The following is an 18,815-nucleotide window of genomic DNA, read 5'->3' as shown; positions in this document are numbered from 1 at the left end:
GAGCCACTTCACAAGTGAAACTTTCAGAATTAGCTGTCACTACTGAATGACAGAAACAAAGATGAACAAAGAGGTTTGAGAGGGGAGCTATAAAATGGAATATATAGAACAATTTTGCTCAAATGAGTGTACATATAGTTAGGAAATGCTTATGGTTCCTCCTCTGTCAAGAGATTAACAGGAGGCCACAACACCAAGAGTGATGGAAACCAAGACTACAACCAAGGAATGCCTGATGGACAGCTTTCATCCAGAAGTTTGTGGTCTCATACCCAGTTAGAGCCTCCCTTTTCCTGTAAAGCCTCCAAAAGGAATACCTGAACACTTATACCAAAGACTCAGTTGAGAAATGCAGTTAAGATGCAGAAGTGTGCCTCTGTATCACAGTGCCCTCTGACAGCTTCATATATTATAGTATAATCTTTTATACTAACATTTTATAGCACATGTTCCAAGATCACAAACCAGTTTTCCTGGCACCCACCTGTTCCTCAAAGCAAAAGATGATGGTAGGAGAGATTCCTTTTCCTTTGGGTTAAGTATTGGAAGGAAAACAGTTTATTTATAGCCAGGCTGCACAGACAAGTGGAGAGGAGGGGACAGACTAAACTTAACTGTCTATAAGTTTGAGATATTACTGCTAAGTAATGCAGTCACTTTAAATTAAAGATGATTTACAAGACCAATATTCCAACATCAGACAGTAAAACAGAGTCTATAGCTTCTGATTCCTCAGTACATTTTCTTTAGTTCTGCTTAGAACAAATACAATACAAACCTCACCAACATCTAACTGGAGATGCCTGTAACAGTTAAAAAGGCCTTACACTCTAAAGTTACCTTGTTTTTGTTAGGCAGGTGAATTGTCCATGAAAGTAGGTTTTTCCCTTCAGAATTTAATTTATAAACTTACCCCTGCCAGACTGCAATAGCAGCAACTGTATAAACCTGAAAACTGTGACTATTGAAACCCCATTCAAACCTCAGGAATCAACGGAAAGCAGACAAGCCACAAAAACAAAAAGCCACTCAACTGCAAAAAGCAAGCATTTCAGGATACCTCACACTGGTTTTAGTATCTGCAGTCACCAACCTGTGACAAAGTGGCCACACTATCTCATTTCAGTTTGAAAATCTGACCTGTGTTATCCACATGTCACACCCACATAATCTGCCTCTTAGAAATGCCTTAGTGCTGTAGGTATTAGCAAGAAACAGGAGACTCAAACTAGCAAAGACTGTTTAGAATTTGCTGAGACTTACATTGTATTTGGCAAAAGCTTATTATATGGGCTCCTTAGAGATCCTGATCCTACTTACCTTGAACCAGCAGCTTTACTGTAAGTCAATAACAAAATAACCTGCATTGGTGTCACTCTGGTTCATATCAAGTGACATACATAAGCTTGTTTCTATGAGCAGTAAAGAAAAACACAATTCCACCATCTCCCTTAGAATGTGCTCAACTAAACTCATGTCCGATGGCAGATATTGGCACACTGCAGTGTGATCTGAGTAGAAGCTTCCTTGTAAAGAGCTCTGCATTTTATTTAAATGCTTCCTTATAGTGAAAGATGTCATCTATGACCAGGCATGAATAAATAAAATAAATAAATAAACCACAAAACTGTTGCAACATTTGTTGACTTTTTACATTTCCCACTTACCATGCCTGCTGCAACTCCAGCTGCTTTAAACCTTTACTGAGGGAGGCTGCTACCCATACAGATGCAGCTGTTTTGGTGCAGTGAGCCCACACTATCACATAAGCCTTGGTGGAGCCCAGAGATCAGAATATGACAAAGGTTACAAAACAAGCATGATAGAAACCACATATCAAGTATAGAGCTTGGCTTTTTAGCTCTTACAGGGATCATTGTAAACAGTTACATTCCTTCCAACTTATACTTCCTGACAGATGAGGCAGGTGAGGATGTGAACATATGGGAATTTAAAAGTGAAAGACTTACATATTCAAAAATCCACCTTTCTTTGAAAGAAACACAATGTGCTTCAGTTGAAAAAGAAATTATCATTTTCTTAATACAAAAGAAATTCTTTGTCCCAGTCACAGCCTACTCTGAAGGAATTACTTTTTCCTCCTCCCATAAGAAGCCAGATGGATGCAGTTCTGTAATTTTAGAGAGCTTTACACAATATGTGATCATCTTATTCCACATTAATTACAAGACAACCCACTGTGGGTTTATTAGATTATGAACCAGCATATGAGAGAAAGATTCCCACTAAGAGCGGGTGATAGTATAAGTTCATAGAATTTAGTCTATAATAAGCTAGAACACAGTTACTGAAATGAAAGATTGGTGCATATTTCAAGAATACTAGGAAATATTTGCTAGTGATCTGCAAAATCAGCCTTCTTACTTACAGATGCACCAAAAAAAACCCATGAAAAAAATAGATTCAGTTCATTTGCTGCCTTTTTTTTTACCTGCTGTTCAAGCTGTTTTGACTTAGAATTTATCCTCACAAAGGTAAAAAGCAATATGGAGAAACTTAGCAAGAGTATCACGAGAACATTCAAGTTCAGAAGCAACAGAAAGATATTCCACTGGATACCACTGCTGATATTCAATGGTATTATCCACTACAGAAACTCATCTGATATCAACCAAGTTAAATTTTCTTCTTGCTTTGTTAAAATTCAATACCAAACAAGGCAAATTCTGGAAAATAAGAAAATGACCAAATAACAAGTTAGAGTGCAAAGGCAACTGTAAGTCTACATTAATAAAATGCTCATGCTGTAAAAAATATTGTTAAGCATGCTTTTTACCCAAGCACCAGATGCATTTGAGACATTTAGTTTGACTCACCATACTGGCAGCGAGGACCCTGAAATCCTGCAGGACACTGGCAAACCTGGGATCCTGCTTCCGAACACTTCCCTCCATTGAAACAAGTGCCAACAGTGCACAGCACTAGGACACACAAATAGAATGAAATGAGGGTGGGTGTATTACAGTTTTTTGTGCCAAGGGTCTTCCACAATTGCTCTTCCTGTCATAGTCCTGCTGCAACAGGAAATTCCAAATAAGAAGAAACCCAGCTTTTTATTTAAGTGGAGAGGTTAGATTGCAGTAGAAATTATCATCATGGTTGGAGCTACCATGTTGATATGAAAAAAAATAAGTGAGAAATAAGACTAAGATAATGCAGTTTAACCTGAGTATGTTTCAGAGACCAAAGGCAGTTTCTTAGGACTCAAAGCAATGCCTGAATCCAGTATTAAAGAAGACATGAACTGCCAGAGAATAATGAAGCAATGGTTAAGAAACACTGGTGTACTAGAAGATGTTATATATATCCAAGGGAATTAAAATATTTCCTTTCCTCCAACACTGAACATTATTTATTTACTATAAATTAAATTCAACATACTTCAGCCAAACTTGCAAAGAGTATTAAATATAAAATACTAATTCAACCTCTTTTGTGCCTTTAAAGAATTCAAAGCAAGCCTGCACTGCTCTTTCAGGAAGAAAAGGATTGTGTATAGCTATTGGTGTTCAAATACTTAAAACTCCTTTACACCAGGGATTAAAAAAGATTGTAAACATCTCTTACAGACTTCTTACAACTAAACAGGTGCACACTAAATATGTAGATTCAGTCTGAAACTAACAGGAATACCTCTTAAGACTTTTTTAAAAACAAAGAGACAAACATAAAAGCAAGCTTTCTGAGTGTATCCCTCAAGTTGGTATGAAGATGAAAAGATACAGAGGAACAGATGCTAACTTTCAAACAGAAAATACAATTACTGACAAAACAGAAACAAAACTAAACACCAAGTAGATTGCTATCTTCTACTCATTGTTAACAGGGGCTAAATTGCATCCTTATCATTTAAATTAAGTTCCATCTTTCAGAAAAACATCCAGTCATGATTAAAAATTACTGATAGGAACAGGTTCTCAAATGGAAGACCCTAGTGTAGAAACACAATTGCTTCAATGGCAATAGCAGCAGTGAAAAACCAAAACCAGTTAGACTCTGCAGTGAGTGCTACATCCAATAAACAAATGCCTTACAGCAGATTTCTTTGCATAATTTGGGTAACAGCAATAACTTCGGTTGGCCTGTCAAAGTCAGGCTGACACAAAAATGCTGCAACAAATATAATAAAAAAAATCAGTTTCCACTGTTTAGAGGTAGCTGGTACTTCTGCCTATGCCAGCTTTTTTATTTTAAAATGAAGTTTTCTTACCCATCAATAGATCGCATCCTTTTAACTGGAAATCCCAGTTACAAATAGCAAGAAACAAACCCCATCTTCCTAGAATTAAGCATAGGAAAGTAAGACCTAAGCATGCCACCTCTCTTGGTTTGTCAGCGTTTTGCCATCAACTTACAGTGCAAACAGCCAGGTTCATTGTCATGTTGGACCCATCCAGGACAGCACTTATAGACAGTCTGATGCTCCAATCTATACACCTGCTTGTAAATTGTGTAGTACCCAGACCTTTAAAGAGAGTAAGTTTATTCCAGTTATTTACATCTCATCAGGAATAAAATGCCCCTAACAGTAGCTGTTAAAAATGAAACAAAGAGTAAAACGCACCCTGATAACATCCAATGCTCTATTATGTCATGTCCACATATTTTCTAATTAATTTGTGTTCAGGCTAGTCAAAGGTGAGTAATTTTGGTTTATAATAAGTTTGGGGTTTAGTCATTGGGGGAGTCAGGTCTAACATCAGTTCTAAGCAAGACAGAAGTAGCAGTTCAGTTTTTTGAAATAAATAGCTTGACAGCTAGACTTGACCTGAAAAAGACAGGAATGTCTTCCAGTAATACATAATTCTGATCTAACACTAGCCAAGAAGTTCATGACACACCCAAAACAAAACGAAAACAAAGCTGCATTTTCTACTCAGTAATAACAAAGCAAACCTCAGTAGGACACCAACTATATACATAACTATATCACACATCTGATGAAGTATTTTACAACTTCCCTCACAAAAAAAAGTTATAAAGAATTTGCATTAAGCTTAGTAACAGAATCAATTTATAATTATAGATAATAGACTACCTTCTCTCATAGCCAGTACACCACCTCCTCCTTGCGCAACCTTGTTTCCACATCTTCACCATTCGACTAAAGGCTTGGACACACGGCTGTGGGTGTCCTACCAGTGCCAACTCAAGCACTGGACAGACATTTGGCCTTGAGGGAAAGAAAGATATACTTTATTATTTCTAGCACAAAATTTAGAAGTCTAGAGAAATACACAAAATCATGTTGTGTCTTACATTTAATAGAATTTGAAACAGGTTTTGAAATGGCTGTTTAAATAAAAAAAAACCAAACAAAACCCAAAAACTAGTTCTATGACTTTTTTCACCTTGACCTGATCAAACAGCCACCTTGCTAAAAATCCAGTATTGATAAACAACTGACAAATCATGATCCAGTGACTTCAGAATGGCAAATGGTCTACAGGTATTAATGAAACTAAGATTTCATTAATGTATTGGTTGTACAAGCCATGAGCACAAACACATCCTGATGGCAATTTTTACATGAATGGCCCAGCTAGCAAAACACAACTGTATGCTGTTCCCAGAAAATGAGCTCAAGTGCTGAAACAGGATTTGACTGACAACCCAGCAGATGCTCTTTGGTCTCCCTCAAAAACACTGACCTACAGCAACTCTTTCAGATGAGGTACTGCCTGACAAAGGATGGTGCCTCACAAGTTGAAAAGCAGATGACTGAGGCTAGGGGGCTTGAGACACTCTTCCTACACTAAGACCACTGCAAATCCTAATACTAGGTCTTACACATGCAACAGCCCCTATTTCAGTTGACATGCAAGGGTGGGAATCAGACTTGACAACTTTAGTCACTGACCTCCACAGCCCAAAGCTACTGAATAGCCAACATACATACACAATGAAAATACAGCACCTGTCTTATAAACAGTACACAAACATACAATGAAACTCAGGCTCCATACAAGTCAATGGAAAATTTACACTGGATTCAAGGGCAGATGAGATTTATCTAATCTAAACTATTTGTTACAGCAAATTCATATTCTGTAACAGCCCCTCTCTGCTATCAGCCCCCTCAGGAAAGCACATTTAATTTGTAACAGGAAGTATGTTGTTCTCTGCTGATTATTACTAAAATAAGAAGACCAAAATAAAAGCATTGCTTTGTAGGATGGCATGTAACCTTCATCCTGCTACCTAGCCCTAGCTAGAAAAATAGTAGGATTTCAGGAGGCAAAAAAAAAAACAAAAAAATTTACATCTTGATGGTTTTGCAAAGATTCTGTCAGCACTATTACAATTTGTTTGCCATGCTGTGATTTAGGAAACGCAGTATGCCAGATAATAACTGCATGAAACTTGCAAGGTCTACCTAATGCTACCAAACATGGTGCAGTTTGTTGTTATCTTTTCAGGCAGGAGCCTTCTGTAACAAAAATGAAAGTCAGTGATGTTTAGTAGGCTACAGATTGTTAATATAATTAAATCATGAATTCCCCAAGACAGCCTGTTCTAGTTGGTGAGGCTTTGCAAATTTAAGCACAAGGGGGCTAAAAACAGGGTTCTTGCATACCCACTCTGGTAAATGGTAAATAACATTGAACAGTTGTGTCACAGTGCCCAGCAGACAAGTCCCTCCCCAAATTTACATTTGAGACCCCTCTTCAGGCCAGAAAGTAACAAAGAGTAACACACTTGTTTCCTCTGCCAGTCATCAGAGGTATTAACGTGAGCCTGCACTGGAAAACAGGAGAGGTTTTCTTTCCATCAATAAGAAAGAAGTGTTCTGGCCCAATAGCTACGGGGCAGTTAAGGTTACCATTAGTTACATTGGATACTGTTAATAGCTCTTTCAAGCTTTATGGTGTTTTTTTTATCTCAGAGGCCCAAAGTACTTTACACGTCTCTATTATGCCTCAACACCATGAAAGTTAGCCTTTCTAATAAAAAAAAAAAAAAAACAAAAAAAAAGAGTAAGTCTTTCATCTGCAGGTCTTCACGTAGTTTAAATTAAGCCTGTGCAGCACAGAAAAATACAGTAGAGTGTGGTCATTTTTACTGCTGAGCTAAATACTCAGAAGAAACCCTGTCTGCCTACATCAAGTCCACTCCACAATATTCACAGAACTGTGCAAAAGACACTCAGTACTTGCAGATGCCAGTCATGCAAATCACACACAGACTGAGAAAGCCAGCCAGGTCTCCAAACGTAGAACAGCTCTCCCCAGCTAAAGGTAATACCCAAGATACCCACCTCAGCGTAACAAGGACCTTCACCCAACAAGGACACTTAAGCAAGACACTTAAGTAGAGGGGGGGGAGAAAAAAAAAAAAGAGATTAAAAAAAAAAAAAAATCAACCAACCACCACCACCCCCTCCCCCCAAGGAATTCCAGGTAGCCTACTTAAAATAAGTTATAAAAAGAAGGTTCACAACTATATACTCTGGTTGTCTTAGCTCACCAGCACAAAAAAAAATTAGTACTAGAAAACATCCTGACAAAAGTTAATTTCTTAGAATAATGGAATGGTTTGAGTTGGAAGGGACCTTAAAGCTCATCCAGTTCCAATTCCCTGCCATGGGTGGGGACACCTTCCACTAGAGCAGGTTGCTTCAAGCCCCATCCAACCTGGCCTTAAACATTGCCACAGACAGGGCAATCACAGCTTCTCTAGGCAACTTGTGCCAATGTCTCACTGCCCTCACAGCTAAGAACTTCTTCCTAATACCTAATTTAAATCTACCCTCTTTCAGTTTAAAGACATTCTCCGTTACCCTATCCCTACATGCCTCTGTAAAAACCACCCTACCAGCATTCTTGTTTCCTGAACTTGAATACCTATTTCTCCCAGGCCCTGGAGGAACTGCTCATCTCTATCATCCTAAAGAACACTTTCAGTGAACATCCCTCCCACATTGCTTCATATTCTGTCTCCTCCACTCAGTCCACTTTTATATTGTTCCTTATTTGCCATTCCTTGAGTTTGCCCTAACTGCAGCTGCCAACACCGTGAAGCAAGACAGAAGACAGTAGCACTGTAGTTCTAAATAGCCTTAAATTCCTCCAGAAACTACCCTGGCTCCATGTTCCCATGTCATCTCCATTACCTAACAATTCTTCCCACATGTCTCAGCTATCCCTTCCTCTCGTATTTCATCACCATTTAACGTATTTAGCTTAAGTTCAGAGCTATTGTTCCAAAACCATTCTTCGTGCAGTCTGCCATTTGTTTCACATCCAAAGGAGATCTTTGTACTCTCAAGATCTTGCCTGCTTTTTTTCCATTACGTCAGCTGGTCTAATAAAAACCCTTGCCTTACTTAGCAACCATGCCTCACTTAGCAGGCTTTTAAAAATTACTCTCCCTCTAGTGAATGGAACATCATGTACTGATAATTCATGCATATCTCCTTTTATTAGAATTGCCTAACTTTCCAGATAAAGGTACATTCATATGCATTGCTCTTCCACAAATAAAAGAGAGATGCTGACAATTGTTGCAATGACAATACGAAGCCCATCCTACAAATACTTACTCATGTCATATTGCCATGTTTCCAGGAACAGCTGTATTGACTTCTATGATATAGTTAATAGGAACAAATGACACTCAGAACACAACAAGCCAACAGCATAAAGTCATATGTTTATTAAGATTTATTCAAAGTAGGCCATTCCTCCTAGATGCCCTTGGGATAATTTAAAGGCAGATATCAAAACCTCTGCTACACTATAATTAAATTGCAGCAATTGCATAACATGTAATCTCTGCTGGCAAAGCTGGGAAATAAAACATGCCCTCTCCAACAATCAGCCATCCTCACAACTCCCCCACACATTCAACACACCAGTTTTTAAGCCATCTGACTCACTGCTCTGACACGTTACCTATAAACTTAAGAAGAGTTTCCTGAGCAAGACTATAGCTATTAAAAACAGTTTTGTATTATGGCATTCTATTAGTTGGAGGCCATCTAAGACCGATTTGAAATCTCAAGTGGATGTAATGGTATATTTAGAGGAAGAAATTTCTGCTCCCATGCCCTCTGCATTCAGAAAATATTTCTTAATGGGAGCTTAAGTGTTAAAACAAGCAAAATACACAAATGCATATTATGTTCCATGATTTGATTGATATACCAGCCCCATAAAACCTTTTTATACTGATGCTCTCTGTTAGCCAAGACTAACATGAGGGCTATTATTAGCTTGTCAGTCTGACACAGGCAAGCCAGAAAGCTCTCTCTTAATATTTGCATTAGGAGACTGCACTTTAAACAAAGACACCCTACACAGCCCCAGCTCAAGACTCAAGATTCTAATGAACAGATAATTAGACCAACATGAAGCAGGAGCAGACTTGGCTAATCATATGGCTGTGATCCCTGTGAACCACTGCACAAGAGGAAAAGTTCAGAGAAAAGTAAAAATATCTCCAGGCAGGATATAATTCATTCCTGCATTTAGAATTTTAAAAGGAGTTTGCATCTTCACACACACACAAAAAAAGGTCAAAATAGTGTCCACAGAAGTTCATTAAATACAAAGATGGCAAACCTGGCTCAGGAAGTCTATGAGCCTCAAGTTATGAGGCTGAAGCAATTACTCAGGCAAAGACTTGCTGCATGCCCACCCCTTGGCTTGCTCTCCTCACCAGGCATTTGCTGCCTATTCCAATAAGCAGCCCACAAGCTGAGTGGACTCCAATCTCAACTACTCAGCACCTGGACATACAGAGAGCATACTTCAAGTCCTCCAAATCACTGGCAATTGTAGTCGTTTATCCTGACCTGCAGTCCTACACCTTCCTACCTCAAGCTGTCACCACCAGTGTCACCACAACTGAGCTCCCCCAAGAAGCGGTTGTAGCCTTCCTACTACTCATGGCAAGAAAAAACACAATACAAATAACCTGTCTACAATGTCCCAAGTGAGATTGTTGGCAGTTTTATCCTTTTCCATGATTCTGCAAGTCTGAGAAGGACATCAGTCTTTTTACACACACTCGCCAGAGCATAAATGATTTATATAGCAATAGATGACCTCTGATGAAGAAGTACACTTTTTTTTGTAACAAAGGAAAAGACAGTTACAGGTCAAGGCCATCTGGAGCAGAGAGGCATCTTTCTGCACACACTCCTGGCACATGTGGTCCAAAAGGGGCAAACAGAGGTGAGGAGATGGGGAGATAACACACAAGAGGCAGACAGGGAACAGCTCACCATTTCAGGAGGTCCATCATATCTCTATGAGGGAGCTATTTTGTTATTCTGTTTAACATGGTCTTAACACCTGGCTCTCTGACAAAGTAAATCTCTCATTCAGTACACCTTTTCCCAGCTCAAATCAAGAGGCTAAAGGTAGGTAGATTTAATGGGAGACAGAGAAAAAGAGAGAGCAAACACACATCAAGATATCCCCAAAGGTTTATTTCAACAGCGCAAACTTGAAATCAAAACATTAATGCATAAGCAAGAAAGCATGATTTGGCTGTCTGATTTTAGGACTTTCCACAGAGACTAAGTGAATGACACCACTTTCTACACTAAGACAGAAGGCTGTTAACATCTTCCTAAAAATGATATGTTGTAGCCTGAGCTGCCTCAGCTGAAGAATCTGCAGCATGAACACTGTCGATCTTCCCATGAAACAGTCAGAAGATGAAATCTGTCATAAGTAACTTGCCAGAATTCTGTATTTTCAAAACACTAATTGGTCGGTGCTCCTTTCCTTTATGCCGTTATTAAAAGCTTAGGAAAAGCACAGTCTACATGCTTTCCCAGCTTCAGTTTGAAAAGATAAATAAGAATTTTCTTCAAGGAAACCAGGATTACTGTCAGGGCTAAATTATCTACTCCTGTGATATCAACAGTTTTGCTCCAGAGATACACTAATGTTGATCAGAACACAGATGTACATTTCTACAATGGCTTTGGCTAGAACTGTCTCGGGATATAAAACTGCCTGAGTCTCCTCATACTTCCAACTACCCAAGCAAAACATCCTCAGGTTCTTATAAAAGACCTCTAGAAAGTCAGGTTGGCACCATGCACAAACATGCTACACTGTAAGGGGGAACTGGTTAGCAATATGATGTTGTATGCAAACAACATATTAGTTTGCTACAAGCAACATCAAGTGGAAAGGAAAGAAAACCAAGTTTTATCTTAACACAAAATAGTCAAATTACAAAATAGGCCACAGAAACAAAAGATCCAAAGGACAAGTTATCTATATATATATATACATACATATAAACAAAGATAAAGATAAAATTTGTCTCTAGATACATATTGCTCAATAGCAATAATTCACAAAGGCTGAAATGACAGAAAAGGCTTTTCTTCCTGTTTAAAAATGCCACACTGCCCTTCTACCCTTAATCTATTTTAAGGCTCATTTCCCCACATTTCACTGATAAAATTAATCAACCCTACCAGAGACAATTAGGACATCCTGCTCCCTTGACCACTAATCAATCCATGCTCTCTGCTGATCCTGTATCAATATTTGTGATGTTTATTTGCCCTCTGGGATACAGCTTGTAAGCACCAAGCTCATTTAGATTAGATCTCATTATCACTACTATTCTCTGGATCTGTGGACAAAGGTCCACCACAGAAAACTCTCCTAAGCGCACAGGTTACTAATGCACTGCTGTGTCTTATTCACATCCTCTCTCCGATTACATGGTGTAGCTAAATAACACGAGGGTTCTTCCAACCTTTGTGCACTGCATCTAGATTAAGAGCAAATCAATATGAGATGATAAATTACACACTCAGCTATTATAACAATAAGATTTTTAGTTCCTACTGCTATCAAAGTGAAGCATCTGTCATTTAGCTTCTATTTAACTAGGCTCCTTCCTCCCTCAAAACAGAATAATCTGTTTTGCTTAGCAAGAGAAGCAGAAGATAAACATGCACATCCAGACCATTTAACTACAGTTTGCCAGGTCATCTTTTGTTTTGCATTTTAAATGGATACAATTATTTATTTATTTTAATAGTGTCACATAGCCTCAGCCCCCAGGAACATTCAGTTTTCTAGTTTCTTCTACTGGCTGACCTCTCCAGGCACTAAGCGGCATCTGCAAGATCAGGAGAAGGAGGCATCAAAGAGCACAACCACAAGACAGCAAATGTATTATTGCCACTTTAGCACACACCACCAGTAACCTCCAAATACCCATCCCCGTTCATGCTCAGAGAAGCATGCATATTACAGTGTATCTACTGTACCCAAAAGAGTTGATTATCCCAGAATATGGCTGCTCTGGCATGAGTTTTATTGTAAACAAAGAAAATTCACTACCAAAACAATGGTACAATAATTTCAGAGACTACCTGATATTACCACCTTCTTACAACCATTATACCCTTTATTGGTACCTTCTGTGCACCTCTACAGAGGTCTACACTGGGGTTATTTCTAAGTATATGACTTAAAGAACAGCATCCAGGAGCTTGTCAGCATCACTGCATGTGGTGAGGCCTACCAAGCCTCACACAGCACTGACAAATCCTTCTAGCACACACACTGCCTTACAGACAATTTAAGAACCTTTGTCCCAAGGATTCACCTCTAATGTTGGAGGTCAATCATATTGGAAGTCACAGACAAAGAAGCTAAGAAACAGTTTGCACCTACTCACTGTTAAAAATAAAGCAAGTTGTCCAGAACTCAGACAATACCAAGCATTAAAAAATATGAAATTATAAGAGGAATGCAATCATATAGCATCAGTCATCTCTGGATGACATTCCACATTAACTACACCCATCTCAATTACCATTCCATTGCAGAAAAGTATGTAACAAAAGTCACCCCAGTAAATCTGCCACGTACATACACCCCCAGCTTCTTTTGGCAAGAAGGCACCAGAGGGCCTGATGCTAAAATTTTAAAATACAAATCACCAAAAAATGTTATACCATTCGTGTCATAAGGAGAAAAAGCTCATTTTGGTTTTCAGTGAGTGTCATATTGTTTGACAGTGAAACTAGTTAGAAGGTAGCGAATTCCTCAGTTTCAGTTTGGCAACCAGAGTTTAGGAATTGTTCACTGCCTTTCTGGTGTGTGTCAGATTTTAACAGCTTAGAGCCAAAACCTCTTTTCTTGAAAGCTTACTTATGAGGTAGCATGCAATATATGCAAGAAAAGTCCCTACGTACAAAGGCTTTAAGTGTTAAATATTCCAGGACTTTTACTGGTACCACTTATGCAAATACCCGTTTGATTATGTTAAAAACATTAAGCAATTTTGGTAGAGCTAAGCATCTTCAATAGTGATAAAAAGGGGAAAAAAACCCTCAAACATTTGCATCTGAAATATTAGAAAAAAAATACTGAAGTTCTAAATAACCCACAAGTTACTTGTGTTACTTTACAGACAGAAAAGGATGGACAGGCCTTGCCTCATGAAGAATACAATTATAAGTGATCAGTTCATGCAACCGTATTTTTCACCTATGACGATGCATCTGTCAGGCAGGGAGAGTCTAGCAAAAACAAATAGAAGTATAAACCCCAAAGGGTATTATATGGGTTGAGGTGTATGAATACTCATTTCCTATACAGCAATATCCTCACCTGAAAAGACTAGGCCCAAATTACACAAGTGTTTCATCATTTGATATTCGGTGAGTTATAAAGCAATACAAAGCACCTTACAAAGCCTCCTTTCTCCAGCATAGCCTGAGATAGCATATTTTTAGTAACAAATTAATTTGTGTACATAGAAACACAGTCTGGGCGTAGCATTCCCTACCAAGCAACAATTTGAACCAAGTTCTGCTCTGACTTACAAAGGGAAAGCAGTATGGTGTTTCTACTACAAAATGCAAAAAAGCACTCTTACTAAAGAACATTCCCTTTTTCACACACATAAAGGCAAGTATTCACCCATAGGTCAAAGGCACTGAGAAAAATACAGCACAGCACCCAGCTTAAAAAAGCTCAGCCCACATTATATCCAGAAGCACATGACTTCTTACGCCAACGGCAGAAAACCCAAGTTTACCTTCAGAACAATTAATGACTAGTTTTAAACCAAGAGCAGCATGGAATCCAAAGTATAAAACAAAGACTACATATGTTCAGTATGCAATTTTAAAATGCTTTGATTTTGCAATAATGAAAGAAAATTTCTTTCTGCTCAGAAATAAAAGTCATAGATTTTAGGGAAGACATAAGCAATAACAGGCTTGAATTTCAGAAAGAGGAAATCTATTAACTGCGTTCAAAGAGAAAAGGTATTTAATTGGTGAATAACACAAGTCTGCAATATGGTCTGTTAACTCTGAGAGCCAAAGCATTGCTTCCATCAAAGAAGGTGCCACTGACAAGTCATCCAAAGACTGGGATTTACATTACCAAAAAATCTTACCCCTTCTCATCCAGAGTTTTCTTTAAATTTACTAAAAATATTCCATGTTCTCTGCCATATCTAGATCACAGCATATCTAGAACTATGATAAGTAAGCAGCACCGGATATGAACAATGAAGAAAAAAGCTGAAACAAGAAGCAGGCAATTTTCCTAGTAATCAGAAATACTGCAAACATGCACTAAATGCACGTAATAAATGCATGCATAAATAACTAAACTACATCAGTATTTCATAAAGCAGCACAATTAAACCTAAAGAAACACTGACAAGATCTCCCCTCTTAGAGTGCATTTTTGAGGAGTAACTTAGGAAGTCAAATCCCATTAAAAGTGAATGAGAACTGGGGCTTACCTTACTTAAACTTGCAGATTTAAGAATCATACAGTATATATAAGCTATTGTGATTATGGGCAGCAAATGTCTAAGCTTCTCATAGAGACTTCATGTGGTACCCAATATGAAAATAATTTATAAATACTTTATACAGACATTTATAAAACTGGTATTTTACAGTCCATCATGAGATCAAGCTCATCTTCGATAAATACAGCTACTTCAGGCTGTCACACTTTATTATTGTGTATTTTCAGTCTTACAGCTATTTCAGAGTTTAGGAGGAATTCTTGATCTCCTTTTTCCTCCCAAAAAAGCAGAAGAAAAACGTCATAAAGCAGGAAAAGAACTACATATAGCCCTTTTCCATCTGTTAAAAGGCTAAATTAAAAAGTAATTTTCCTTTAGAAACTCAGAAGCAGAGGCTTTAAGTCCAAACTCCGGAAAAATGTGATTCTGTGTTTTAATGCTGACCAGCACGAGCTCTATCTGGTGGCCAGATACTGTAGTGCACAGGTTAGAAAGACGTTCATCATGATATTCATGTTCATGAAGATGAGAAGCATCTCAGTCTTCAACATGTATTTTTCTTTCTTAGAAAGAACTGCTCAATACTAAAAGATTAGCAAGAGAACGGGGGCAGGGGTGGGGGCGAGGGAATGGTAGAGGAGATGGGACTGTCGTATCTCTTATGCCAAAGCGTTTAAGCCACAATTACTAGAATCCTAGAATCACATTGTCCAAACCTCAAAGGCTGGAGGTAGCTACTATCCAAAAGTACTGAGGGCTTACTGCAACTTTACAGATTCTAGGCAGACAGGACTGGGAAGTAGTATTCGAGGCTTCAGCTGAAATAACACCTGTTAGGTAAAATTCAGTAGTCTAAATCAGGATTTTGCAGCAACTCTGGATTGCCAGAATCATTTCTACCAATGTTAAAACAAGAGGAAAAAAAAAAGAAAAAAAAAAGAAATTTTAAATACAGTAGTGGAAAGTCAGGTCCTTCTCTTCACCAGAAAACCTGCAGTCTTCTTTTAACTATCAAGTCTCTGAACAGAGGATATTTTATTCAGTGAAACTGAAGGAAAATCTACTACATTACTCAGCTCCAAGAACAAAAACATGCTTTGAGCCCTTATTTACCACTAGGAATACAAACTTTCCTCACACCTGCAAGTTGGTATCACTGGAGAGGAAAACACGGTATATTGGCTAAACAGCCAATATACTAAGACAATTTCTCACCAAGAAATTATTACTCAACCAGCTTTTCACATCATTTGGACAGCATTATGACAAAATGCCAGGTGATACAGCTTTAGCTTGTAGCCAAATACTATATAGAAGTCATTTTTGTGTTACTTTGTTTTTTGCACTGCATTCCAGCATACTCAAAGTCACACGCAATTTGTTCCACTACAGCAACCAAAATGAAGAAGCACCTCTTTCTATGAACATACGTTGTACAATAGTTTATTCTGAAATATACTGGAATAGTGTCCACAACCACATCTGCTTGCAGTGAGACATGGTGCTAAAATAGTCTTGTATCTTCGTAGACCAATAACTTGTACAATTAAAAGACCAAGTTTGAGAGTTGCAAATGTAGATACCATCCAAATTCCCCATTTTCCTTTCGGGAATAGGATTTATCTGGAAGAGCACAAACAAGCCTGCAGTGCCCCATAGGACTGAACAAGCTGGAAAACAGTTACTCAGGCAGGAATCCAGCTCTAAATCCAGGTGTTCCTTGGAACGTGACCAAACTTACTTGCTTATGGATAGAGTGAAAATATGCAGCTGCAACACTTGAGCAGTCAAAGAAACCTAAACAAAATTTGTTTATTCTCAGATTTCTACTGGATCTTTCAAAACCAAATCACACATTTTAACTGTCATCCTGGACCTGCAAAACCACAAAGCAAGTCAACGGGCTTAATGTAGACAGGGATGAAGCTTCTCTCATGACTTTTTCAAAGAAGTTCTCATTCATGCCACTTGGGAACAGAAAAATCCATTCTTGAGCCATGTCCGAGTCTTAACTACGAAAGGTAATATTTATCGCACAAAGGGGGTTCCCAGCACATACCTCAGAACCATTCCTGACTCTTGCTCTGTTCCGTATTGCAACTATGAGCCAGCATCTGCACTTCTAAAACTTGCAGTGGAATATTTCTCTAGGATAGGATTTACCACTTCTGACAGCAGTTCAAGCCCTCTGCAATTAGCTCCGATTTCTGCACTGCCCCACAACTATCCTATCCTTCTGGGATGCACAATCCTGAAAGCAAACTCAACAGTAGATAACCACATATCACACTTGCAACATCATTACATGCTGCAATTTTAAACTACAAAGCTCACTGCCAAGTGAGCTACTAAAATGTGCTTTTTATGATGAGAGATGGTTGTTTCAAGGCCTAAATAGCATGCTTTTTGATGAAAATTGTGTATTTGTTCTCTGGTTGTTCCAATGTTCTCTAAACTTCTATTAGAAGATCATCAAGGGCTAATTGTCTGGAAATGTAGTTGATGGAAATAGCTAGTCATCCTATATAATCTGTTCTACATTAAATCTCCTCAGGGGGCTTGGAAGAAGAATACCAACATCCACACAGATCCCTTTCATTTTTAGCTGGGAGCAAACACTCAAGCTAGCAGCGGAACAAAAACAATTATGAAGAATATCCTGTATATCCTCAGCCACAAAAGATCTCAATCACAACAACAGCAAATTCTAAAGAAAGCTCTTGACATGGTACATTCCAAGGAATACATTTGTTGTTCTTATCCCATTGACTACAGATGACCAGTGTCAAAAAAAAAAAAAAAACAAAAAAAAAAACCTGAATTACCAGAAAAAGGTGATTCACTAAGTATCCTTTTGAGCATTTCACTGTTTCTTGGGGAAAGATGTCAGGTTCACTCCTAAGGGGCTATCACGTCTTGCATTTGTTTACATCAATGGTAAGTAGTGTAAAGCAAGTTTGGAGTAACATATGTACTTGCCCTACCTCAGGAAAAGTAATAAGAATGACAATAGTTGCAAGAACATGCTTCTTGGGAAAAGCACTCAAGGCTCTGCCACGGGTACGTATGAGGTTTGGTGGGCTTTTATGTTGTTGTTGGATAACACTGCACTGCTGCTCCCAATGACTCATGCCCAACAGCAATATCCTCATATGGTGCCATTTCCAGAAGGAAATATTTCATGTATTCTTTCAGCAACACTGCATTTAAAAAGGTAAAAGCAAACACAAATTGTTTGGAGACAATTTGCAGTTAACATCAGCTTCAAAAGCACAGAAACACAGTTATTACCAGTGTCTAACGCAAACAGATTAATGGATGCCAACAGTATTCTTCCTCACAGCAGAGTAATTGTTTACAAAGAGAGTAAGAAGCATGCCTGAAAGAAACACAGAGCACTTTTAATAGAAAAATGCTTTACCAGAAAATCAACTTGACTTCTCTAGACACTGATACACACTTAGTGCTCTAGTAAAATGAAGTAACATAAACCACCTTAAAAGCACTTCTGGTAAATACATATTTACATGATAATGCATAGAAAACCAATGAGAAACAGGCTTAGAAATTTTTAATTTGTAACAGAAGAAATAAGTAGAATCAAACCAAACAAAAGACAAATTAATTATAAGGGTGGAAATTGATCAAGTCAAATAGGAAAAGAGGTTAGAAATTAGGGTACACACTGACAACAGGCTGTTGTCAGGCTGCTGCAGTTTTGGGGACATGACATTCCTTAAAAATACAAGAGGAGTTTTACAGAGAACAAGGTGCTCAACACAAAGCAGGGAAATCTCCAGCAATTTTATTTTCTATTTCAGTGAACAAAAACTTCAACTGTTTGACTTTGAGCATGCTGTAACCTATTCTGCTTTAGATTTGCCCAGAATACTACCTGTTGTCAAAAACGTTATACTGCATTTACAACAAAGTACATTTGCTGCTCATGCCATGCAATACACCTCTTAGAAACTTCCACACGTATATGTGGTCCCAACTCCTTTGTGTCTGCAAACGAGCGGTGCTCACAG

The 18,815-nt window shown here is 38.3% G+C and overlaps 1 protein-coding gene across 1 annotated transcript in view; it reads right to left on the bottom strand.

Moving 5' to 3' along the window:
* Window positions 1-16,854, bottom strand: part of LOC101881642 (multiple epidermal growth factor-like domains protein 6) — a 198,626-nt gene extending 181,772 nt beyond the window's left edge. Inside the window, exons 1-4 of the mRNA XM_031047076.1 lie at window positions 16,844-16,854; window positions 5,060-5,194; window positions 4,377-4,486; window positions 2,838-2,942 (exon numbers count right to left, since the gene is read on the bottom strand). Coding sequence (XP_030902936.1) covers window positions 2,838-2,942; window positions 4,377-4,486; window positions 5,060-5,194; window positions 16,844-16,854 — 361 coding nt within the window. The remainder of the gene's footprint in view (window positions 1-2,837; window positions 2,943-4,376; window positions 4,487-5,059; window positions 5,195-16,843) is intronic.
* Between the last annotated feature and the right edge of the window lie 1,961 nt (window positions 16,855-18,815).

Source organism: Melopsittacus undulatus, chromosome 6 (assembly GCF_012275295.1).
Source record: "Melopsittacus undulatus isolate bMelUnd1 chromosome 6, bMelUnd1.mat.Z, whole genome shotgun sequence".
In the NCBI taxonomy this organism is placed as follows: Eukaryota; Metazoa; Chordata; class Aves; order Psittaciformes; family Psittaculidae; genus Melopsittacus; species Melopsittacus undulatus.
This window is presented reverse-complemented; position numbering and strand designations above follow the sequence as displayed.